This window comes from Pungitius pungitius, chromosome 3 (assembly GCF_949316345.1).
Source record: "Pungitius pungitius chromosome 3, fPunPun2.1, whole genome shotgun sequence".
Taxonomy (NCBI): Eukaryota; Metazoa; Chordata; class Actinopteri; order Perciformes; family Gasterosteidae; genus Pungitius; species Pungitius pungitius.
Window position 1 is genome coordinate 5,496,403 of NC_084902.1, and position 26,795 is coordinate 5,523,197.

General features: G+C 48.6%; 1 protein-coding gene across 8 annotated transcripts in view; it reads left to right on the plus strand.

Annotated features, from left to right (window-relative positions):
* The window catches only part of mecom (MDS1 and EVI1 complex locus), an 89,822-nt gene that overhangs the window by 16,225 nt on the left and 46,802 nt on the right, over positions 1–26,795 (plus strand). For all 8 annotated transcript variants that reach the window (XM_062561108.1, XM_037468218.2, XM_037468234.2 and 5 more), the window contains exon 2: positions 21,716–22,068. In XM_062561108.1, the coding sequence (XP_062417092.1) occupies positions 21,716–22,068 (353 nt within the window). The remainder of the gene's footprint in view (positions 1–21,715; positions 22,069–26,795) is intronic.

Genomic DNA, 26,795 nt, shown 5'->3' on the forward strand with positions numbered 1-26,795 from the left:
GCGGACATAAATCACACTGAATCAAATCACCCTGGAATTCAGATATAAATCAGTAATCTTCTTGGTCTCAAATTCTTTTTTCTTGCTTTTGTGTCATCCGAATGCATTCGGGTCGGGGAGGTCGCAGAGGTCACATTGTATCGTGAAATCAAAACAAATGATTTTGTTTGTATACCTTTTCACACTTTCTAGCTTCTTTACCCCAGCTACCCCGTGCATTAGCGCTGGTATAAATACATCATAGAAACGCAACACAATGGCCGAGGAGGGATGGATGTCAGTGGTCAGGGCAGATAAGAATGACAAAGCTCTACACTAAGCCACGTCACCAGCGGGCCTCTCACCTGCCTGTCTGTCACACAAACGCACTCAACCATCACGGAGGGATTGTTTGTGCCCATGCGTGTGTGTGTGCGCGCGCGCGCGCGGGTGTGTGTGATGGATGCTGCTCCGTCTTCTCGCTCCCTCCTGGTCCCGCCCTCAGTCTGGACTGTCAGGGGGGAAAACACGAGGGCCTCGGGAGATAGCGGCGTGCCCTCCCGGGACCCTCGGCCCCCCGCTCTGTCTCTTTTTCTCTCTCCCCCCTGTTCGAAGTCACTCGCTGCTGTGGGAAAAGCAGAAGAGACGAGGCCTTAAAAAATAGATCATTGTCCGCCTCCTAGATTAAAGCCAGAGAATGTGAGCATTGTCCGCTGAATGGCTAAACCTTCCTGCTGTCACTCAAATGCTGCTCCGAGCGCTACTTCATGTCTAAGAGGCTTATCTGCGCTGAAAGGCCCCTAGCTGCTCTTGGGAGAGAGGACGTAATGAAGCGTGTTTTTTTTTCTCTCTCTCTGTAGGGAGAAACCTGCTGCTGGGGGACCGGTGGCTGCTGGTGGCAGAGGTGGTGGGTGGTTAGGGGATTCAGGGGGTGGACGTGGCCAGTGGGACAGCTGCAGCCCTCGCCTCGAGCGCTCCCACCGCTTCCGACGGCCTCCCGCGAAAGAGCCGCCATTTATCTAGTCTCACATGTGAGGGAGCGCCGGGTACGACGCCATACGGGCCGCAGCCCAATGCCAGCGTGTGATGGGGGGGGGGGGGGGGGGGGACGTGCCCGGGGACCCCGCCTGTTGTCCGCGCTCAGCCGTCTGTGGGGATGATCAGCAGGCCACTGATGGGGTCCTCTCTTTGTGCTCCGCTGTTTGAAAAGGGGAAAGTTTAAGTGCTGCTCGCATTCAGGGCTGAGGGCCAGCCAGGCTGCAAGGGTTAGCTAAGCCTTGCAGCCTGTGTGTGTGTGTTCGTGTGTGTGTGCGTGTGTGTGTGTGTGTGTTTGTCTGTATGAGAAAAGTCTGCAGGTTCATCAACATCCTGATCATTATAGGTACAAATACATGTCATTAAATTAAGAAGCATCCGGGAGGAGTAAACTTGAAAGGAAGCATTTTTAAGTGTTCAACCACAAGGCTATTTCAGCAAAGTTCTTACCATGTGACCATCTTCTGCTCAGGCTTATTCTGCTCGACGAAAAGCTGGTGCGGCAAGCGCTGCACTTGTTGAGTTGTGAAACATCCGGCCCTGAGCTCCTGCGCCGCAGCGCGCGTGGCTTCCCCCCCCCCCCCCCCCCTTAAGCAGCCCACACATTCATTTGCGGATGATTTACAGGAGCCGCCGGGGGCCCCCGAGCCCTGCCGTCCTCTTCTGTTTGCCCCTCTGCCGCTCCGCCCCCGCTCCGTCCCCGCGTCGTGACGGACACACCTGCATCCTCGGGCGCCCCCCCCCCCCTCTGACCCGTGAGCCCCGTCCACTTCCTGTCTCCTGCATCGTCGGCAGCTGGGCTGCTGGCTCACGCAGTGCGTCAAAGTGTCGGATGCCGGTGTACAGAAACTTGTTGAAGTGGCCCGGGTTCTTTCGCCTTCATTTCAATCCCCTCTCCACCTTTTTGTGATGTTTTATTGCATTTGCCCTTCGGGGGGGCTGTCTGCGTCGGTGAAGCGACGTTTTAAAACATGACAGAGGGATTCACTCCGCGGTGCTCGTGTGGGACGGTGTTTTGCGCTCCCTCTAATGCGATCTCTGACCCGGGCACCTTGTGGGGTTAGTGCGGCCTGCGCCCATTCCGCGCTGTGGCGGGGGGGGGAGGGGGGGGGAGGTCGAGTGGGCTGGAGAGCCTGCGAGGCTGGTGGGGGGATGGGAGAGGGATGTTAAGTGCTGTGGCCCAGCTGTGACGGGTGGCCCAGTGGTCCATTTAGAACTCAAAGCCCCATGCCGGGAGGCGGTACATCCCCGACAAGCTGAAGGGACCCGATGCTGGTACCAGCATGCTCTCTGCTCCGTCCTGAAATGTTGGAACATCACTTGTGAACAGCATGTTGAGATGGAAGCCCCGGGATGGCATGTGGTGCTCTATCATTTATTGTAACTTTAAGAGCTTCTTTGTGTTTGACAACTCTGCCGATATTCCCCAGTATTTCCATGCAATCTGCCGTGCTGCAAAGTAAGAGTATTCAAATAGCGTCCTTTATCTCCCAAAATGCTTTTGTCCAACTCAAGAGGATGAAAATCGGATTTCGGGGGAATCTGAATGTTAAATAGAGAATGATTCATGGGAATGATCACTACATATCAATGATTCACTTAACACAATGTGTCCATGCACCCAAGAGTGATAGGTGCCACATTGTGCAGGAGACGCAGAGTGGATTTGAAGGTTCTTTTTCAGTAAACATTTAAAAGAGCGGAGAAGGGAACAAAAGCGCTGAGAAGGAGCTGTTTTGTTGCCCCTTTTTTAACCTAAATAGGCGGTCTGTCCGACCGAGGCCTTGGCTTCAAAGTATTATCCCACATGAAATTACCATTTCTATCAACTGGGGAGAAAGATTATGCTTTTTGGGTGTTCTTCTGCATTTCTTCCAGTGGATTCACTTGGTGAATGTGACACGTTTTGTGTCTGCCACCCCCTATTGAATCTAAAAGTTCTCTATTCTCAGGGTGAGCTGAGGAGAGTCCTACACGCCGGCTGAATAGACACTAAATCTTTCAAGGTTAGGACTTAACCTTCTCCCACTCTGATTCATCTTCAAACTTTAGTCCGAAGCCAATCAATATCAGATGATTGGTAAACAATGTGCAGTGTCTGATAGGCAGGTACCAAGGGCCCTCAATGGGATTGCAAATGCTTTGTGCGTCCCGAGTCGCTTTTGCTCTAAAGCACTGTCACAAAAAAAGTGAAATTACCATTCGCTTGGAATGACGCCATTCATCTTTGTCACCGCGCCAAGCTCAGCACGCAAGCCGCTCCCCTCAAATTAATTCCTTGTTTTGCATCAGATGAATTTGCCCAAATCCAGGAGGATGGCTCCGGCTACACCTCGCCTGCATTCTTTAATGTGCCAATTCCAGCTGATTTCACTTTGCACAAGGCCCCGGTGGCTCTATTTACCGCCTAATTCGCAAAAAGAAAAGGAAATAGATATGAAAATAAGTCGGGAGAATAAGATAAGATTTCAGAGGGCCCACGTGCTTTTCCACCAGTGGAGATAGAGTATTACGATACACATGCTCTGGTCAATTTGTCATTTCACGTTGCAGGAGCTCCCGCACAAAGGTAATGTCTTCCCGGAGGCTCTCGTCCATGTAATATAAAGGGAAAGCATATGGAATGAATACCTGAGGAATTCATTTGTCATCCTGCGTTAGACATTCCACGAGATGTCAGAACAGATAAAGTGTGATTAAGAGAGAAAAGAGTGAAAACAAAACACAGTTGTTTATTATTTTGATGTACCAAAAATTAAGACTTCCCCTAAGAACACACTTTAAATACAACTCTGATCAGAAAAACAAAACAAAAAACCTCTCATATTAGTGGAAATTGCTCTTCTTTTGGATGTGACTGACAGAGAGCTGGTGGGAGCCTTTCCACCAGGGGGCTGTGACTTGTTCTTTGCTCCCCCCCCCCCCCCCCCCCCCCCCCCTCCCTCTCTCTCTCTCCTGGGCTTCACTGCTGCCACGCGAAGCCACCCGGCATTTTAGCGGTCACGTCTTTGTTGTTTTCTCCTTCCAGCTCATGTCGATGTCATCCCGCTGTTGTTTCATGGTTGCAACGACAGCGGTGATGAGATTTTAAAGAGCGGGTTGTCCTCTCCTTTCACTGTCCTCCATCCCCCTGTTTGACTTCCACGCTAAAAATGGGTCCGAGGCTAATTTATGGTTGTGGTGACTCTGACCACTCATTTGTGATCCTCCGTGTTTGTGTTTGTGGAACATGTCTTATTTCCTGCCATCTTATCTGCAGGCAGATGGACAACGGCGGGGTCGGAGGGGTTTATTTTTGATATTTGCTGTTTTTTTTTCCACCAAATGATGGAGTGCAATTACAAGGAATGCGTAGTAGTGAAGCCCCGGGGTCAGAGGCGTTTTCCTCCCTCGTACGCGCGGACCATGCGGTCTCCATGCCTCGTTCCGTGAGACGCTTCGAGGCATTTTCTAGGGCAAAGTGAGGCGTACATGTACATTTAGAGACTCTATGGAAGCTCTTGTTTGGACAAATGTGATCCGGGACGGTAACAGTGAAAGAAAGTAGAGGACAGAGGGGGGGGGGGCGCTGCTGGAGATAAGTGGGTCAGGCCCGAGGGACCGTTCTTCACCTCAGACACCTGCACCTCTCCACTGATCCCTCATCAAGGGCTCACTTTGTCCCCGGGCTGCGCCATTGTCTGCTGGAGGGCCCTCCAGACTCCAAGTGGACTCGGACCAAGCTCTCCCCCGAGAGACAGACAAAAACAGCGGATTCCAAAGCGCCAGCCCCTTGGCATTCCCCTGCCTTTGGGAGATAAAGAGGGGGAACTTCGGGCCTGATTCTCTTCTCTACTCTTCATCCCTCTCCACAGTCCTCCTGAAAAAACAGGAGATGAGGAGGAGGAGGAGGAGGAGGAGGAGGAGAGGAGACTTGCGAGGGGAGTAGCGGAGGGGTGGTCCCCGGGTCACAGAGTGATTAGTGAGGAGCAGAGTGGCGCTCCTTTTTCCCCCGTTGGTCCTCCTCCTCTGTGGTCACTGAGAAATGACTTCCACTGGGCTGACTGGGGAGTGTGGGGGGGGGGAGTGGAGGAATTATTCCCTTGTCTGTCTGTCTGGACTATATTTAACCTGCCTGACAAGATGAATGTTTCCGAAGGCAGTTCTACCCGTAAGCATGAGTGAAGCAATTTTATTCTGCTCGCTTTTTATTAGAAAGTTTATGAAGAAATGTGAAGAGGACGTTCAAAATCAGCTTAAAATACGGCCCAAAAGCAAACACAGTGTCGTGAACGTGTGCATGAACACTGACAATTTCGCTTCTTATTTCTCATGAAACAAGTGTGTGTTTGTGTGTGCGCACTTGCATACGCACACAGGCACATAGTAGTAGTCATTGGGCCACATAGTCGATTCATATGGCACATCAAATACATGCACCCTCCCCAAAAAGCAAGCGCCGGCATTTATATGTGGACACACACACACACACACACACAAAGTTCTGGTGTGGCCCAGCCGGTCCAGGCCGATGCGAGTTGGAAGTGATTAGGGAGAAATATGCCCGTCTCCCTGTAATGTCAGTAATAGGCAGCAGCACATCAAAGTCCAGGCCTGTCAGAATGATCCGGATCAAACCGGCCCCCATCTGGAAGCCATAACAGACTTTTCACTCATTTAAACACTCTTAAAACACAGTGAACAGACATGGAGCTCCCGTCTCTGCTCACCACTCACCACCACTCATATCAGCACCCTCTGCCTTCTCCACGCGTGTGTGTGTGTGTGTGTGTGTGTTACTCTCTCATTCCCTGAAAATGAATTTTCACATATAATGGTAAGACCATATGTTTCACATGTGTGTGTGTGTGTGTGTGTGTTCGCCCTACTAATATTTGATGATTAATGATTTGTATTTACTTTTTGACCAACTTTAAAAGAAAAAGCATCAATAGTGAGTCGCAGATTCCGTTTTTGACAGTTAAAAGTGATTTCTGTATGTCGCCTAATTCACAGGCGGACATTTTCAAAGCAGCGTAAATATCTGAGGTCCCAAGAGATCTGAGACAATCTTTGTCCTCGTGTAGCGCGTAAAAAAAAAAATCGAATCAAGCCTGTTTTTGTACTTCAGAGATAAGTATCTTGTCCGTGCGATAACGACAGCGGCCGCATTGTGAGACAATGAGGCCGAGTGCTTCCCTCTCGCCGGCCCATTCACGCCGCCTTGATCTGGACTCCTGGACACATATTATCTTTCCAAACACGAGTCGGATGCGGCTCTAAGTGTGTTTTAATTGGCCCGGAGCCGCCTTCCTAAAGCAAACAGCTGATGGTTGTGGCCCTGGTGGTGCGGCGTGGTGGTGACTGACGGGCCCGGCCTCGGTGGGGGGGGGGGGGGGGGGGGGGTGCAGCCCGATGGCCTGTCCGTCCGCCCTGCCAAAAATCAGTCCATTACTGGACTCCATTGTGTCCGCAGGTGTGCACACACGCACGCACGCATCTGTGGACTCATTCCGACGTGTCCCTCGCAAGGAGGGCGGGGGGGGTTTCACATTCAGGAAACGCACACTCGCTACTGTGGAAGATCTCAACGCCCAGGCAGATCGCAATCTTGAGTTAAAGTGCAAGTGATTTAATGGCAACAAATAAAGAAGGCATATCAGCGGGCGGGCCTCGGGGGCCCCCACGCTCCGACCGGACGGGGAGTGGGCCTTCTCTCGTATCTCCCCCAGACGGCTCCACAAACCGCTGGTGCTGCTGTTGTCTTTCGGGTTTTTTTCTTTGGCGGCGATGGGTCTATGGATCCGAAGGTGTTTCTTTATGAGACATGTATTTTATTGCCTGGATCGAAACACATTGACCCAATGGTACACAGTTGATGTTGATGTTGGGTAAAGTGTAAAAAACAAGACTTGGCCAGCAGAAAAAATGAGAGCGGAGCAAAATGGAAAAAGTGAAGAAGGTGGGAGAGAAGTTTTTGGAGTCTGAGCTTCGGCATATGGAGAGAAGCCCTAAAAAAAAAAAAACCCGAGTCATTTTACAAGAACCAAGGATCTCACTCCTAACATGGCCAACTTTTCTCTCATAAAAATCTATAGACATCCATTATAAAACAACCAGGCACGTTGTTTCGCCTCAAACCCAGAAACGGGGGCCCGTCTGCCGTCTCCAAATCCCCTCTGGAAGTGAAAAACAAAGCGCAGCTTTTGCTTCAACCTCATTAACTAGTTATAATAAACAAAACAATGTGTTTTTAATGGATGGCGAGTCCCGTCTCCCCCCCCCCCCCCCCTTACCCTCGCAGCTCTGGACCAGAGCGACTGGCCAGCGGTGGGTTTCCCATGACTGCAGCTTGCGGTGTCATGATGATGGATGGGCAAGGTTGCGGGGGGTGGGGGGGTGGCTGCTGCCTCTTGCCCTTCTCCTTTGGGACGTCCAATGGACTGACAGGCACATTGTGGCGCCCGACCCGCGCTGACGTACCGCTCTCCGCCCGCTGGCCACAGCCACAGAGAGCGCCCCGCGTTTTCCACCTTTCGCGTTCGCCGCTTCCCGCCTCAAGTGAGGCTACAGATGTGTACGTAGAGAAATGTACGTAGCAGCGTTATGCAAGTGACACAAGAGGAATCTCTGTGCACATTGGAATAATTCACCCCAAACATTGCAGTAAAGGCGTAACAAAGGAGACACATGACGTTATGTTGGCATCGTGGGATGTTTTCGCACAAGTGCAAGCGCCACGTGGCGGTGGTGTCGCGCTGGGTTAGCATGCGGAAGGACCACCTGTACCTGAAGACCCCCCGCTGACCCTCAGGGGGGGGAGACGATAGCTTCCTGACGATTCCACTGACAAAAGAAGCTCAGCAGCCCCAACACACGCCTCTATGTGTGTGTGCCGCACATGCATCCACATCCCTCCCCGTCGTCCCTCTCTCTCTCTCTCTCTCTCTCTCTCTCTGTCTGACTCACCCCACGACGTGCGCAGCTCCTCTGGAATGAAATTGTCCCAGCCAGTGTAAAACAGTCCAATAACCAGCCAGCACCTCTCAAAATAAAACAATAGCTCGTGTTTACAGCGCAGCCCATTACTTGCACGTGCGTGTGACCATGCTGTATATCGGGCCCTTTTGGGTAGAGCCCGCTTTGTCCTCCGTTTGTGGATTTACGCATTATAAAAACGTTTGTGGTTCGTTTCGATGTCTTCCACGCGGATTCGTACGCTGTGTTGCATGCACTGATGCTTCTGGTTTCCAGTCGCGGCTGCAGAGCGTCGCAAAGAGTTTCTGTTCCAGTAGTCGACGTGGATGAACGCCTCATTAGGTCAAAGGTCGTTTGAATAGACGGATAAGATATAAGACTCAGACGGACTCAGTGTGAGGCTGCCCATGACCCCTGCGACACTGTCCCACGCGTTTGTAAACAGGATGTCATTAACACTGGGAACCGGCCAGGCTCACAATGACTTTTGTCTGTGTGTGTCTGTCTGTGTGTGTGTGTGTGTGTGTGTGTGTGTGCGTTCAGAAAGAGATATGAGGGGGTTGAGGTTGATACAATTTCAACTAAAACACTTGCACCGATGAATCAGCTCCCTGGCGGTTTTCTCCCTTTTAACTTTTCTGCCCAAACAACATCCGGGTCGACTTTGTCGGAGAAGCACCGGCTTTAATGCGATGAAATTCACCGCCTCGCCTGTCCGCTGTACTCAATACAGCGGTGGGTTGTGTGAAGCTGTGCTAAGTGCACTCAACTGTCAGCTCTTATTGTGGTGTCAGTCCTTCCTTCTAATTAGTGTCCTCAGCGGGCAGGAAGTGGGCCTGGGCTGGACTAATCTGTCAGTGGGGGCCAGACCATCCTCGCCCCAGCGACTGTTTCCTTAGATAAACCCGGAGCCCTTTATCTAAAAGAGTTGCGAGACTCGGGGGGTCTGGGAAGCCCCTACTGATTCTGTTATAAGCTCTTTGATTATTATTATTTATCTATATATCTATAGATATATAATACAGCGCGGGGTGGAATTTGACGTAAAGCCAATGTTAATCTTTATTCCCGAAGCGATGGGAGTTTTTCTGGGGTCTCCCGCGAGCTGGATGTGAAGACAGCGGCGGTGCGTTCACATCGCGGGACACCGGTTGTCGCGGTGACAGGTGTTGATTGAGCACGAGAGGGAGGAAGCGCACTGAAGGACACTTCCTGGCAGACAGTTTTATCAGCGAGGGAGCGGAGGGGGGGGGGGGGGTTGGGGAGGGGGGAGGAGGGGGTCACAGAAAGGGTGGACGAGGTTATCGCTCTCTGGTCGTCGTGCGCCGTACACGACCGGTGGTGCGGCGGCGGGGGGGGGCTTCGGAGGCCTGGCAGCTGCCCAGAGCTGCTGACCAAGGTAGCTGTCTGCTTCATGTAAACACAGTGTGAGTTATAGCCACGTGTTGTGAACTATCCAGTCCACAGCTTTTTTTTTTCTTGGTTTATATTGTGCTGCCGGGGGTTCAATGGGTCATGGAATAGGTGGAAGGGCTTTCTCCGGTACGTCCTGAAAAGGGGAGCTGAGGTTGCTTGTGTATTGTCTGAGGGCGCTGACACGTCCTGGGGAGGTATCTCGGGCCGGCTCAGATAGCGACGCCGCGTTTCAGTGAGGCAAAACACCCTCACTTTAGTCCAGACGTGTTTTTGGCTCTCCAACAAAACAAAGTCAATTAGGCTCAGACAGGAAAAGAGAAAGTGAGAGAAGAGGAAAGGGAGAGTCATATTGTGAGGTGTGGAGGGGGGGGGGGGCTTTTCCTTTCCCTGCTCCCTCCCTCCCTGTGTCCCTTTTCTCCCTCTTTTCCTCCCGTCCTTCTCTCACCACCAGCGGGGCTCCAATTCCTCCACTTGAGCGCCCGGGGGCCAGCGGCGGGGCTGATTAGAGCCGCGCCCCCCCCGCGCCGCGCCGGGCCGAGGACTCTGCAGCAGGGACGACTTCAAATGCACCTCGCTCCTGCCGCCCCGAATAAAACCTGACTGGTCCTAATGGACACGTTTTAATCTCCCTGGGTTATTTGAAGATTTCTCCAACCCGCTGCTGGCCACAGCAGAAACAAATTCCATCTCGCTTTGTTGATTAGAACCGCCGCCGCTTATCGTCCGGCGACGAGCCGCTCTTTTTAATTAAAAGTGAGACACCGCAAGTGTGCAATTAACAGCTGGTAATTATAGAGCTCTTCAGAAGTGCAACACTCCACCTTCATTTCAATTATATAATGGACAAGTGGCTGTTTGATCTGCCAATTAGTGAACTCTTGTAATATTTGTTTTGTGGTGGATTTGGAGGGTTAATAGTGGCCTATGGTGGCCTCCCTCTTGCATGATTGATGTGAGAGCGTAAAGGGGGGGGGGGGGGGAATATTAAAAAGTGGAACGGCCCATCAGGAAATGCAAATCACACCTTCATGTTAACGAGCAGGCGGCGGGCCTGGCTGGCCAGCCGTGGCGTTTCATGTGTGGGGGGGGCGGGCGGGGGGGAACAAGTGCCCACTCTGCCGCAAACTTTTTAGTACATTTGAATTTGAAAGTTTAATTAAGTGTTTCTAATACCGATCGTTTTGGAGAGTGACACATAACATTAACTTGTTTGATACTTAATTTTGTCCGGCTTTTTGATTGCAAAGCAATCAGGGGAAAAATGTGCAGCAACGAGCCACGGAGTGCTATCCCAAAGGAGGCAGAAGCCGTGCACTTAATTTAAAACCTTTAACTGATAACTGATGAAAATGTATTTAATGACCAGTGCACTCTTTGAGTGTATAAAGCGGAACACTTGTTCAGTTTTAATTACAATTGATTCCCATCTATGTACATGGCTGCGGCTTTGTTAGTTTGGAGTTAGCATTCTTTCACTCAACGCAGACCATCAATATGAAAAAAAAGTGGACCTTGATTGATTTTTGGCTACACGAGAGCATTCATCAGGTTGGAATGAGGCAATTATTAATTGGCTACAACACTTGTTATGTCTTTGGGGGATGCTTTTCCATCCTGGCACTTTTTTTTTGTCAATGTATCAGGTGGTTCAAAAGAACTTTAATCTTTGTGCGGTTCTGATTTGTAATTGCTTTAGTTCCCTAGTCAATATAGTTCTTATAAGATGTTTTTTTGTGGTGGCATGTAAGAGGCTGCATTGCACTGTGCTGCCAATATAAGATATGAGATAAAAAATAAATAATACTAATTCATGCATCGTGTTTACACTCTCTGTATTTTAATACAGTATAAGTCATTTTTCTGAAATTAAATCAGTTTCTTTACACTTACCTAAAAGGATGTTAGACGGAGCATATTAGTCATTGTAAAAATATAGCAGACTAATCGATGAAATATGTAGAACTCAGAAAAATAGGAACCATATTGTGGTGGAGCAAAGATTAAACCCCACAAATACAAATTGTCATGTTTGTACAAATAATGCCATATCAAATGCATTAGTGTAAGAGATCTCCTGATAATGTGTTTTACGTTTATGCTTGACACGTTCAGACAATCTGTCATTAATTCCAGAGGCATGCCACTCCAAATATGTCCAGAACAGGGAAACCAAAGAGAGAAAAACGCATGAAGTCAACAGTCTTAAGTCACTCAAGCCCTTTGGAATTTTTCATTGGTGAATATTGGCAGCTCATTTTGAAATAAACACCAAGTATTCAAATTCCAATCAGGTCATTATGGATGGTTCTTAAACAGAATGTCAGTCATTAAGGAAGGCCATGTGGCTCTGCTTAGCGTCCCCCGTTTGTTTGAATTCGGAAGAAGAAACGGGGGGATTTCTGTGATCCTTCTCATCTGTCTGAATGACACACTGAGCACTCGTTACAGGACCGCATTTCCCATCTTCCCCCCTCAGCTCGTAGCAGGGCCGCTGATGGGCTTTGGATTGCTTGTGTGTGTGTGTGTGTGTGTGTGTGTGTGTGCACGCTCACTGGCGTGTGTGATCTCAGTCTAATCTGAGTTGTTGTATCTGTCATGTCCCTCTCCTTCCCCCGTTGTCCTCCTGCATTCCCTCCTCAATCTCACTGTCATTTGGCAGCTGTCACTCTGCATTTATGTCTGCCCACTATCCTTCTCCCCCCCCCCACACACACACACACACACACACAATAACACACACACATACTCACCTTCTCCTACAGGCATAGCATGCTTGTGTTTCCTATTCTGAATGAAGGAAATTAGTGTAAAGAAGTTTTTTTCATAATGCGCAACTAAAGATGTTAAAAACATGATGTGACAAGTCTACTGTATATACACCATAGTTCATGCATTTTAGCAAATATAAAGACAGGATTTCAAAGTCTTTTGTGCGTTAGACAGTATGAGTCATTGTCAAGACTGAGAAGGGTAGACGCCCATGCAGAGCTGTGTGTGACACACACAGACAACAATCCCCACACAATAGCACAATCCTACTATTGCCCAGTTATATCACCTCTTAAATGGAGGGAAATTGACATCAATAACAAATAACATAAACAGCTTCAGCGCTCCGAGGGGGATTTTGTTGCTCGGGGGGGGGGGGGGGGGGGCGGCGGGGGGATGTTGGCCTTCCAACAATCATTAAACAAACATCCTCTCCAGGACCTCTCCGTGCCCGGCTCTGTTCCACATGTCACACTGTGGTTTGGAAAGCCTCTGCTCCCGCGGACATTATTGTGTGTAACAAGTTGTGTAACAAAGTTACGGTGGAATTGGCCTGCTGCTGTGGTAATGCTTGAGGCGAGCAGACCCCGAGAGTGGAAAAGAAACCCTCAGACAAAGTCTATTCATATCCAAAAATATTAAATGAAGGATGTCAGGTTGGTAGTAGGTGGTCAACTTGTCACATTAGAAGAAAAAAAAAAAACTGCTGCTTTCAAATGGTTAGTTTCTCCCCCCTTTAACAAACGCAGAGCTTTCTTCTGATTGAATTCAGCTTGTTAAAGAGTTTCGGTACCTTCTGTGTTAAATCTGTACACGGCTTCTTCAGCTTTGGAATGTATTTTTTTTTCTGAATTCATGTGCACCATTGTGCATGTTAAACAATACCCCGTATTGATAACCTCTGACCTGCCACTGCAGTACTGCAACGACTCCTTTTAACAGTTTAAAGTGGCAGCCGGAGGAGAAAAGAGAAAAGCTTCACTAAACGAATCCGAGCAAAGGAATGTGAGCCGAGGCTCTCTAAATATCTCAAGGTTTCTCCAAAAAGAGAAGTTCGAAGAAGTTGGAGGTTTAGCAGCACCCTGGTTATTGAAGCCAACACATTCAAACGATTCACTGAGTATCCGTGCGTGTGCTCCCACTAGCGTCTGTTGTTGCTCGTGTGTGTTCAAGGTGTCCGGGTGATGAGTTTGAGTTTGTCACATGCCTCAGCCCCGAGTTTAGGGCCATTTGTCAAGTCATGGTGGGATTCATTATATGTGTCCCTTACCACCCCCCCTCGGGTTGGGCAGTGTGATCACCACTGACCCCCCGTGACAACCACAGCACCTTCATTATGTCACTGCAGCCCTCCTGTCACTACAGCAACTCTCAAACTGTCTGGGTGACACCCCTGGGTGGGACTCCAATCTCTCATCTGGAGGCCTGCCTGTCTCCACTGTGTGTGTGTGTGTGTGTGTGTCAGTCTTTTGTTTGTGGCTTATTATTTTTCAATAAATCAGAATGTAATTTTGAACGCTTTGATTGTTTTGGTTTGCTCGGTTTTGCTTCCTGTGTCCAACAGATTGTCTGAATAAATTCCCGCATTTGGTTCCACGAACAGGTGCAAACGATGGAGGTGTCCCAGCGTTTGCACCTCCTCCTCCATGATTCCAGGCACACAAACCTACCCCTAAATGAAGTAGACTATTTCCCAGTAGGTGTTAGGAACAGTAGAGATATGCACATATATACTTTGGTTATTCATTCCTGTGCCATATTATCATATTCTCCCTCCCAAAGGGATCGTTTCAGATAACACGCTGGACACTGTTGTACTATTACCTCTCCCTCTATTTTTCTAATCAGCAATTATTCAATTATGTCCCATTACTTGGAGGGTGTTGCCAATGTCGCCGCCCTGGGCGTTTAGCCCCTGCTCTCTGTCAAGGGGAGACCCCAAGGGCCCCCGCGCAACGCCTGTGATTAGTGTTGCTTCTGCAGAGAGGTGACAGAATCCCTCTTCAAATATTTTGTCTTCATTTTACGGCTCTGAGATGCAATTACGGAGCAGCAGTTCATTACGGCGGCACGCGGCGCTTCATGTTTTATGCATGCCGCCTCATTTCGGGGCCTTTTATTAACGAGCCGGGGGCCCCGACCAGGCTGGCCGAGACCACACTGCGGGACGCTGCCCGTGTTTGTGTGCCGGGGCAATATGAGTTAGCACAAATAAGGGAGTGAGTAAACCAAATAGAGTGAGCAAGGTGAAAAATAAAAAAAGAAATTGATGGAGAGAAAACCAAAGGAGGTGAAGGGTGCGTGTGTGTGTGTGTGTGTGTGTGTGGTCAGTGCAGTGGTCACTTCACCGTCGTGCCCTCTTTATTCCAGCAGACGGCCTCATAACGTGGCTCTCTGTAGTGTTGAGCTTTAAGGCAGTAGATTGAAGGGGTGGGGGCAGCAGGGGTGACTAACTGCACCTCCCTCAGCAGAAGAAACTCCATCTGCATCCAACATTGAGACAGATGAGGCCAATTTGGCTCCTTAAATTTCTGGGCTGTGATGGATGTGGGGTGGCTTTGCACAGTGAGAGGTTCGTAGGAAGGGTGTGCGGGGAACGGGGGGGGGGGGGGGGGAGAGAAGGGAAGACAGGTGAGAAAGAGGGAGACACCCAGGGTGCCAAAAAAAGAGACAATTAGCGCTTTGAATTGATTTATTTCAAGTATTGGCATTTCTGCCCTTGCTGTTAAATATACAAAGCTGAGACAGAAAGTTTCCTAGACTTTATTATACTATCATACAATTTAAGAAACATAATTTTTTCAGGCCATATGAGATATTATAATCCATCCAACCCCCTGAACGGACAAGATAAACTACACACGACTCATGAAGTATACGTCGGCGCACAGGTTTCTATTGCGGCAAATCTAAAGCTAATGTGTTGTAGCCAGAAATGAGTGTAGCCAAAAGGTGTTTGTTTTCTGGCTTTTCTTTTCTCCATGTAGCAGACAATGCAACACATATCCATTGATCCGTGCATCGGATCTCAATCGGGCCTCGTTGTTATCGTCACACACTCGGCAGAATGACCTCGAGGTCGCTCACGTCCTTTGGAAAATAAAGGAATGCTTCTGTTACAAATTGAAAGCTCAAGCAGCCAGGTTGAATTCACCTACAATGCTGCCCAGCTTTAACTGACTGATGCCCCCCCCCCCCCCTCTCGCTGCAGACCAGATCTCCCATCTGCACCGCGGATCCGCCCCCCCCCCCCCCCCCCCCACCCCCCTTTTGATAAGAACTAGCGTCCGCAGGCCTACATAAATATTTGATCAAGTATAATGGAAATTGTCAAATCAATCTAATTGTGCAATACATTATGAAGACATCAAACTTAAACAAAGCGCATATGCTATCATTTCTTTTAACGACCGGGACAGCCTGGGCCGGGTTGAGCTGGCGGTTTGGTACCCAGGGGGCCCTCCACAGGCCTGGGGGGCTGGCAGCAACCACTCTGGATATATGTCTCCCTCTCTGCTCTGCCCAGGCCTGCCCCCCTGCTCACATTTCATCAAAGGAATCAATTTCTCAAATGTGCACAACTGTGAGCCATAATTATATTAGGGCCCAATGGCGGTTAGCCATGACATGAAAGCAAAAGAGGAGAGAGGGACCGGAGGGTGAGGGACAGTGCATCTTTGCATGTTTCAACTCCTAACTTAAGGGTGAACATTTGGTTTTACTTTTGGATCAGATGTTGCGATTAATCACCTTTATCAACACTAACTTTTTTTCTACTTATCTCTTCAGAGGAGAAATCAATGCATTTAAAATGTTGTGTATTTGCAGATGATTCACACCTATAACTGAGTGAATGAAGCATCCTGGAAGCAAAAAAAGAGCAATTAAATAAACATTTCAGAATGTGGAGAAGCACAAGTGGTTCAGACTTGTTTCTTTCACCTACTTCGGTCAAAATGTATTGAGTTACAATATTGTTTCATAGATCAAGGTATGACAGTAACCTGGTGCCTGGATTCCCCCGCCTTTCCATTTCTCCCACTCTTTCCTCTCATCCTCTCCATCCCGGGGGGGTCAGCGCGTGCCTCCGAGGGCCCTCGCTCTCTCGCCACCCCCCCCTGATCTACGGCTCGTGAGCGGCGCCTTGTTATCCTGTTTGCTTTACGTTTTGACAGGCTTGAGTTAGCGTCCAACCGGGGTCCCATCTCATTAGTCCAAATGTGTGGCCATAACAATCATAAAAAATAATTTGGCAACCGGCATCCCACTTAGGAACACCTGTCAACATGCAGCCGCAAGATAAACTCCACAAATTAGACCCGGGCCTTGAGATTGGATCGGGGGGGGGGGGGGAGAGCGACGGAGAGGGAGCGACCGCCCGTATGCTCCGTGTTATTAGAGAGTTAATGATATGAAGTGGTTGGGTTGATGTCAAGGGCTTTCCTCCTTGATGATATTGATTGTGGTTTTAGCACGTAACCTGTGTGTGTGTGTGTGTGTGTGTGTTTGCGTGAGAGTGTTGCACACTGAAGGACCGCGTCGTCAAGTTCCTCATTCATTTGCATTTCATTAAAAAAATAAAGGTGCTTGGTTAATCCTTCATATTGATGATCCCAAACAACAACTTAAGTGGAGGCACGGCCATTTGTCATTTGAGACGAACGTATCGCGAAGGGAAGAAGTATTTATTTTTTGCCTAATTTTAATGCTCACCACTTCCACAAGTCTCTCCCCGCGTTCACATACTCTTCTTTCATTCTTTCATTATTTTTTTTTTCATGCAAACAAGCCAACACACACACACACACACACACACACTCACGCGGCCTCCTGCTGCATCTTCCCCTCCTCACCCCGTCCAAACATACATCTTTATCAAGCGGCTGTTGTCGGACAACATTAGATAATTAATAGGCCATTTGTCAGGCCTGTGAGAAACATGTTAAAATCCCCGAGCAGCTCCCCAGATAAATCCTGCCGCGCACACAGACCCCTTTGTTGTGTCAGCCTGCCATCGGAGGCTGCTACACATTTACCATTAAAGGACCCTCATTATTAATCACAACTAATGCTAATTAATTAGGTGTCCCCGTGTGTGTGTGTGTGTGTGTGTGTGTGTGCAAAGAGGCTCCTGCTCCAAGTTCCATTTTGTTGTGCGATGTTAATTGGTAACTCGCCGCGGGTCCTTTAATGGAGTGTTTTCCATTTAGAGCAGGGAGCAGTCGCCCACGTAAGGGTGAAAAAACCAAGACAATGCTCTCATTAATTAGGACTGCGCAAAGAGCCCTGCTCTCGGTAATCTGTGGCGTGTGTGTCTGTGTGTGTGTGTGTGTGTGTGTGTGCTTGAACAATGAGTGCATGTATGTGAGAAACATATATGTGTAGATTTGTGTATTTAACCGTATATTTATTTATACTGTTTTGCATTTAATGCACTTTATTCTTATCGTCTAAATAAAAGTATTCAAACAATAATATGAAAGTGTATTAAAATAGAATATTGCTACATTTTACCATTTTAAAATAAGTTGATTTCAGTTTCAAACTTTACTTTTCTTTAACAATGATCTTTTTTTCTTTGTCTTTAATGGATGTTTTACAGTTGGAGAAATAAAAAATGGCAAAAACAGAGGCATTGACAAATGTCCTATTTGTTTTGTAAATTCCACTCTTTAATTGTCTTTGGTTGAAGTGAAATAGTAAGAACTAAATGATGGACAACAGGACTGTGCACAGCTACCGATGGCGCCCGGTCTTTGTGGTTGGTATCACTCGGTACCACAGTCACCCCAAAGGACCCGCGTACCCAAAGACTCCCGAAAAGCGACGCTAAGGCCTCCATTAAGCACAAAGACAGAGTTAATTAGGAAGCTTATTGCCTCTCCCGAGGGCATGGGGCTCCAGACGCTCCCCCCCCCACCCCCCCCCCCCCCCCACACACACACACACACACACACCCTGCTGAGGGAATGCAGGCACAAACTGCTGCACTGTAATTAACTGTGCTTAGCAAATCAACAGCAGCCATTTTCTGTTTGGCAGTAGCTGTGAGAGCGTTAAAACGAGCTAACCAAACATAATTATTTTGTTTTTCTTTGGAATTTTAGTCCAACAATGACTTGTCTCTCAGATGTCTGCGCCTGCACGCCCCTCGGGGGGTCCATCCTCGTTTTTCAGGCGAACAAATCAATATGCAACAGCGATCGGGGGGGGGGGGGGCGTAGCCCCCTCAACCCCTCCCACGAATTCTGAGTCCTCCAAATTATTTTTAAGTTAGCAGCAAAAACCATGATGAAGACGAAGGGTTTTTCCTTCACTGTGGTTGGTACACGGGGGGGGGGGTTAGAGCACGGATACTGCTGTAGAGATGGGAAGAGAATGGAGGAGGGATGATGAAGAGTTCAGTTCCCCAATCTGGATGTAATGACTAATGGAGGGGATCATATGTGATTGTGTTTGACCCGCAATACAAGGGTAAGCCCCCCGCCCCCCGTCCCAGGGAACAAATGATGTCAACTGATAAGCATGGGGGCTCGTCCTTGTAGGGTGAGGAGTCGACTTCCATATTTCATGATCTAAAACCCCATCAGTCAACTGTTGGAGCTCTCTCTCTCTCTCCCTCCCTCTCTCTCTCTCTCTCTCTCCCTCTCTCTCTCTCTCTCTCCCTCTCTCTCTCTCTCTCTCAGGTTAAGTAGATGAATCATGTGCCAACCTCATCGCCCTGCTGGCTGTGTGCATCATAACTAGAGATGCAGCGGAGGAGGTGGAGCGGAAAAAAACCTCCAAAATCATTTCTTCCTGGCTTCCTGTAAACTAATTCTAGTATAGTTTAAATCAGCCGGATTACGTGAGTGTTCGAGCAGACGCGGTTGAGTTGAATCAAACATAGATAATGGAGCGAAGGACGGATGGACAGAGACGCAGGAAAAAATGAGAAGGGGGGGGTTGGTGGGGGGGGGGGGGGGTTAACTATGTCCACAGGTAGGTTATTTCTCTCTGTAAACATATGTATCCATTTGTCCCGTGGGCGCGTCCCCTCGGCGTCCCGGTCGGCAGCGGCCGGGTCACACCTCCATTAAGGGCTTTGTCACAGTGATTAATAGCCCCTTCTATCATCTTTAATTCACTCCCTGATGATGGCGGCCCCCGCCCGCTGCTCGGGGTAATCGTGTGATGTATGAGTCCGCCCAACACCTCGTGGCAGAGGTGAAAATCATTCCACCCATGCAGATAGCAGGCCGGCGGAACAAATGTTTTCCCTCCTTAATAAAAATTAATGAATTTGCCGTCGAGCGCGAGCATTTGAATACACATGCGTGTGCGTGTATTCGCGTGTCGGGGGGGGATAAAACCCGTTTTCCTCATTGTTTTGCACCAAGTGTTGACTTTCATGATACGTCAGCATCGACGTTAAGCTCTTTTTTTTTTAAATTGCATTCGACGCTTTCCTTTTCTATCACGATGCATCGTCTGTGCTGATAATGTAGTTGAAGTCATGGTGCTGCTCCCAGCTGGAGTTCCCCTTCGCTTCCCAGAATTCCTTTCGACATGCCGCTCTGATGAAGGGGCGTCAGCTTGCAGTGATGAAGTAATGTCCATTACTGAACAAACAAACAGGACTATTTTAGACTGAGACACCCTGTTATGCACACACACACACACACACACACACCAATCCGATTATCTGTGCTCAGTGTCCCTGCTGCCCCACACGTTCAAGTGCAGCTACGGTCTTTGACTTATCAATCATCTGCACATGAAATCCTATTCATTTTCTGCTAACGTTTACCTTACAGAAACATATATTGTTTATGAGTTGAAATGCTATCGTGGAGTCTGTTGGACCAGGGGAAGTTCTGGTCTAAATCAAATATAAACTTTGAGACAAGAGCAGGGGGTAAAATGTCAAACGAGAAACGGCAATGGGGGGATACAGTTACCTTTTAAAAGCCCTTGCCCCTCGACCATATGGCAACCTTCACGTGCAGGACTGAAACCGTGCTGAAAATCATTACTTTGACTCCGGGAGCCACGTTTGGTTTCATGCCGAGTCTTTAAAAGACATTCCCCTAAAAACTTGCAGGGCCCACACATTGTGTGTGTCAAATTTGTTGTGAAGACACAGAGATTAGGTAGGAAGTGACTGAAAAATCGCGTTACAGATGTGGATGGACAAATCACGTTACAGGAAAAGCAACCAGAGATTTGCATTGAACGGCTGAGTCTGTTCAATGCATGAACTGCTCCTAACTACTGGACCAGTAAATGACCGCTTTCAATCTCTTTTCACCGGACATCGTGCTTTGACACAAAGGGAAAGACGTTTTTTTTTTAAGGTGAGGACTAGACGAAAAAGTTCTGTGACTTTGTCCAGGTCTTGAGTTAATCTCTCAGGTTAGTTTATGACCACCTGTGGCCAATCACTCTGACCCGTTCAGTCAATCAGAAGCCCGGTTACTTCATGGCCAGTGAGCAAGAAGTGTGTGTGTCTGTGTGTGTGTGTGTGTGTGTGTGTGTGTGCGTGTGGATCCGTGGGGATCAAAGGTCCCACGGCTGACAGCGCAGCGGTACAGTGTCACACCGGCAGCCCTTTAGGAATGTTCCTGGGCCCAGGGATGGGTTGTGGAGCCTCATTAGCAGAACCCCCCCCCCCCCCCCCCCACCCCTTCTCACTGCGGCCTGTCAGCCCGCGTTAGGCGCTGCCCACCTCGGAATGCACGCCGGGGGAAGCTGAAGCTTCGTTTCCGGCTTTTGAGTGTCCTTCTGTCTTCCACCCGTGTGACACCCGGCCGGCGGCCCGTGGTGCCAGGTGGCTGCTGGGTGACCCGTCTGGTCCTGTGTATGTGAACTTGTCTTTCTCCCTGTCTGACTTCCTTTGCATGGAAATGTATCCGTCTTTATGATTACCGGGCTCCCCGTCCTCCCGTTTGGGAGAACAATGCTGCTCGGCTCCACCTGCACACTGTGTCAACACCGTGAATGGTTCAATCCCTCTTCCTCCATTAAGCTCCCGCAGCCACGTGTGGAATTCTGAAGAAGCCCAGTGTGGGTTCAAGGGTTGTACATCTATGTCCTGTTTTACTCTATTTGCAATTAACCCCATGCAGGCTTCCCTCTGTTTGCAGTGTACAGTGGAGAAAGAGTCCAGGAAAAGGAAATATAAAAAAAGTCAGAGCAGCACAATGCTGAGCAGACTTTGGCATCAGCTCAAACAATGACAGACACGCCGAACATATCAGGTGTCATTTAGAATTTTCACATGAATTTAAATGTGTCCGTCGGGTTTTTCCCAATGATGAGATATAAGAAAAAACATTGACATTAGGAACAAGTGTGCTCCGGCAATGCCCCCGTCAGCTTATTATTAGAATCAAGGCTTTGTCACATGACAATCCCCACATCTCCTGCTAACTGATGAAGTCATTATATGTTTTTTATGCTTCACTCAGCTGTTATTTGGCATTTAACCTGATAACCGTTGCCATTCTTGACTCAATCCATCACTCGCGATGGTGATCCTGAGCCCGGCCCTCACAGAGAGACTCTCTGTGTTCCACAGGCGATTGTGACGACGACTTTGCCCTCTACCCACCCGACATCCTGGACGACGTGTGCGGCGGCTCTGACGTGGATCCGGCGCCTCCCTCGGCCCTGGCCGAGTACCCGACGTCCCCTCCGCTCTCCGAGGACGAGGCTTCGCCCCGGCACCCCTTGTCGTTCCACCACCCGGGCATCTTTTCGCCCCAGGAGGAGTTGACCGTTCCCCTGGACTTTGAACTGCGAGAGTCGTCCGTTGCAGGCGGAGGAGGCCCGGGCATCTGGAGCCGCAGGAGGGTGAACGTCGGCGAGCGCTTTGGACCATATGAGGGGGAGCACATGCCGTGTCTGCGAGACCCGACTCGAGGCTGGGAGGTAGGAACGCGACGAGTGAAAGGCAGTTAACGGGCTTATTCCAGATGGCGTCCTAAATGATTGCGTAAAAAACGAACTTGGTTCCTTCACACACACACGGATGACTAATCAATGTTTCAATAAGCCTACCGCAAACAATCATCATCAAGAAAGGCTTTCCTAATTTTAGAGTGGAAACCTATAGTTTTTCAACGGTTTTTGGTTGGATTAGAGCAGTGATTCTCAACTGGTGGGTCGCAACCCACTAGTGGGTCGCGGGCCTTTGCATGGGAAAATAAAAATTTGAATTAAAAAAAAAAAATCACAAAAAAATTCATCCTGTGATTTTATTTTGAAGGGACTTTTTTAATGCAGCGGAGTGTCGTTTTTTTTTGCCGGCTCGTCCGTCCATGTTTTCAGCAGCGTGTGCCAGGTTTCTGATATGGGTCATAAGGATAATTAAACATCCTCAATATAAAATATAAAATTCAGCTCATGAACTTGATTTTGAATAAATTTGAGATGTTGAGAATGTTCCTCGAGAGGTGATGGTGGGTCCCGGAGTCCCGGAGCCAGACCAGTTGAGAACCACTGGATTAGAGGGCAGGTGGGAGAAATTCATTTCCTCGACTTATTGCAGCAGCTTAAGCTTTAGCAACAGTACAGACATCTTCAGGATCTTCTGCGACACTGTTAGCAAACTTTCTGACCAATAAGAACTATCAGGACTATATATATCTATATATATCCCGCCATGCCGTCATGCTCACATTTAGCCTAGTGACCACAAGGCTCTTGTTGCCGTTTGTTGCCCAGTGATGTAATATGAGCTCAGTGCCATTGAAAGAAAGGGAGTCTAGGTTGTGCTCTCAACTCAATTAAAATAAAAAGCCATAAATCCCCTCTTCATCCTGGTTAGGGACCCAGCGCGGCCATTGGCAAATCACATATTGGTCGGGCCGGCACAAAAAATCGAAGGTGAGGTCACAGGACAAGGTCAAAGGTTAGGTGTGGTCCCCCTCAGTGTCGTGCTAGTTCTGTTTTATAGAGTAAGAGGAAGGGGCTGGCAGAGCATCAGCCTCATTAAGTCTCCCCAAATAGATCCCCTCTAATTTGGATTGTGAGGATTTAGCCGTTCATCTGAGTCCTTTGTCCCTTTGTTGGAGAAAACCAAGCTTATTAAGGACTGCTGACCGTGCACTTCATGAAGTGAAGAGTCACAGGTTTCAATAAAAAAGATGATTCAATACAGCAGTCCTTCTCTCGCCTCAGTTTGCCAAACCATTAAGTCCATTTCGATGCTGTGCTTAAAGTTGACTGAGAACATGTTGGTAAAGTATCACTATTGGGCTCATATAAATAGTTTTGGATTTGGACTGGTGCGCGTTGGGTTTGCGTCATAGATCATTACCCAAGCCCCTCAGCTCTGACTCAGTGGTTTTGGCCCCTCAAAACAATTCTAAAATAAAAATCGTTCTCTTTTTTTCACTCCGGACTACATTTCCCCAAGAAAGAATTTCTCCCCTATATATATATCTATATATATATATATATGTATCTTAAATGTCTCTTGAATTTTAGCAAGGAAAACCTCTCAATTATGCCTTTTCATAGCAGTCATAATAAAAGATCTCTATCTCTCTTTGAGAGATTTACAGTTGGTGGGGCAAGCCTCGTGGGTTGTTCTTTTTCCCAGAGACGGAAATAAAGGAAAAAGAGGTCTCATGAATTTTAATCCGGTGGTAATTTATGGGGATCTTGAATAATAATATTTATTTAAAAAACTAAGGAGCTGGGATACGAGTGTGAATGTGTGTCGGGGAGCAGGCGGGGGGGGGACATTGAAGGGGGGGGGAAGATGGGGTCCCGGCGAGGCAGCACTGTATCACAATGTTTAATTACCTCCCTGACAGCGAGCCATAACTCTTTCCATTAAGTAAATAAGTTGTAAAGAATTTATGATGAAATGCCACATTATTCAGAATGGATATTCAGTGATGACATCCCTCTGCATTAAATATGGTAAATGCCATTAAGCCCCTCCTGACCCTCCCTCCCTCTTCTCCCATGCCCACCCGTTCCCCATCCCTCATCCGCCCCCCCCCCCCTCCTCCACTCCCATCTGCAAACCGTCAATATGCCGATAAGCCCGCGGAGGGTCTGTAAAAACAAAATTGATTTGGTATATACGTGAGTTAAGATAGATATGTTTGCTTTCCTCATCAATTCCTGCGCGGCGCAGCGAGGTGATGTCACCGGCCGCGCGGCGCTAAAGTGGAGCTCCCATCTGGAGCGTTTTGATGGAGGGCCCTGAGCAGCCCAGGCCAGTGGTGACAGACTGGGGGAAGTTTGTCACCAGGGAGGCCACCGTTCCTCACAGCCATCACCATAAATTTCGGGGGGCTTTAGTCATAAAGGGGACAGGTGAGTTACGGCATCCATGATGCTTTATGAATACAGGAATGGTGACTTATGGGAAGGATAGGTCCGGTAAATAAGAGGTAGAGAGGCAGCTGCGCTGCGATGCTCACCCACACTGCTGACTGTGCCAGTAGTCATGAGGCCCACTGTCTGTGGGAGTGTGCGTGCGGCTATTTCGCGTGTTTGCGAGCCGCTAAGGACTTTAGAGTTTGGTGGTTTGCCAGATGCAATCTGTCGCTGCGAACGATTCATCACATCCCAACCTCTCTGTTCGCTGAAGATTTACGTGAAAATACACTACATTAATTAACTCAGAGGATTAATGAACATGCCTTTATTTAATTATCAAATCATTAAATATTTAATGAATAAATCATTTAAAATGTAATAAAAAATGATTAAGTATTTAATATGGAATTCATTCAATCTCATTTGTATTTACAACAGACCAATAAACGCCTAATATGAGAACAATGGGATTTTTAAAATGTTCTAAGTAGAGAGTGGGCTGATTCTATTACCAAAGTTTAGCATGTGGTTAAATTCATTAAAAAGGGCAAATCAATTCAGATAATAGTGGCTGTACTGCTTTTCTTTTTGTAGTCTTTTATTTGTAATTTCACTCATGTGATATAAATAAAAATGATAAAACACGATTTATAAAATATTGCATTCCAACTTCCACGTTTGGGACGAGGTGGGCGGCTCTCGGCCGCAGCATTTGCATGCATTCATCCGAGGCCTCCTTCAGAGTGCTCTTAACGCCTGGATGCCCACCACCTTGTCTCTCTCTCTCTCTCTCTCTCTGAGTTCAGGCACATTGAAATTCAAACTCCATTTGTGTCTGTCTCCTTCTCAGCAGCGGCAACAATGAGACAGAGGGTTAGAGTCCGGGAGAGAGAGTTATCCAGCACTCAATGAGCCTTTGGGCTCACCCAAACTCACAGCCCCACGGGATTATGGGTCCCCGGGCTTAGAAAAGTGGGTGCCTCCTGCTGTAGAGGCGATGGGCGGAGCAGGTTAGGGGGTGCGAGAATGGGTGGGATGGTGAGCGGGGGGGGGAAGGGGCGGGACAGGGGGAGGGGGGGGCGCTTTGGGGCCTTTTGTGCACCTCTTGAGTGAGAGGCGGAGGTGCAGGTGGAGGCGATAGTGTCTGCGGTGGTGGAGGAGATTAGCAGTGATAGTGAATGGGAGTAGAGGATTAGGTGGCTGGGCAGGGCCTTTCTTGCCTCTGCCTGTCTCCTCAGCCTCCCGGTCTTGAGAGGACGGGAGGATGGAAGGAGGCGAAGCAGCTGCCGGGCCTGGAGGACATCCGCCATTTAAACTGCTGTCAGCTGGAAATCTTGCATTTTCCATTGATCGATCCTTCAATATTATCTTACTCCAAAAAAAAAAAAAAAAAACTGTCCAAAACTGCGATGGACCATGAGCTTCTGGAGCCTTTGGTTACAAGGACATAAGGACATCTAACATACAGCGTTCAGGCAACTGTAGTTCATCTGTAGCTCCTTTTTTTCTTTCTATAGTTGCAGACAGTGTGAAACTCTGGTTAAGGTCGATTCTGGTACCACGGTTTGTTCTGTGACGCTGTGGCGCATGAGTGTGAGAGCGCGGGTCGAGGGCGTTCCGGGAGGGCGTGTTCCTTCGTGCGCGGATAAGCCGCCGTCCTGAATGAATGCAGATGTCTTCTGGCTGGCTGTCCCGCCGGTCCCCTGTGCGCTGTGACGGCCTGTCACCTCTCTCTGTCACAGGGAGAAAGAGCCACTCTTGGTCCTCCCCCCCCCCCCCCCCCCCCCCTATAATCCCCGAGCCCCGGGCCACGTCCCATCCACTGTCAGCGGAGATGGCCTCGCCCACAGCGGCGCTTAGAAAGCCGGGCGCTAGGGATGGACCCCCTCTGTCACTCACCCACCTCTCAATGGACACACACACACACACACATCGTCACATTTTTCACTCACACGTATTGCTTTTTTTTTTTTTTTTCTTTCTTTTTTTTTTTTAACAAATTGAAAAGTGGAAGAAAAAAAAAAAGATGTGAATGGCGGTCGTCAATGCATTGTGCCGCATGGACACGGCAGCTGCGCTCACGCCACCGTCGTGGGACCCATGTTCTCTTTCACGAGAAGAGTACTAACCAGCGGCCCGAGACACTGCCTGTAATTATGATGCATACACTTGGGCTTCATTGGCACTTAACGAATTGTAATGGGGACAATAAAGATTAAACTCTGTTGTGCGTGTGTGTGACCCCGGAGAGTTTAAGGAGAAAAATGGGTCTTCTCCGTGTAGACGGAATGTTCCGGGACAAGAGAGTTGGATTGTGC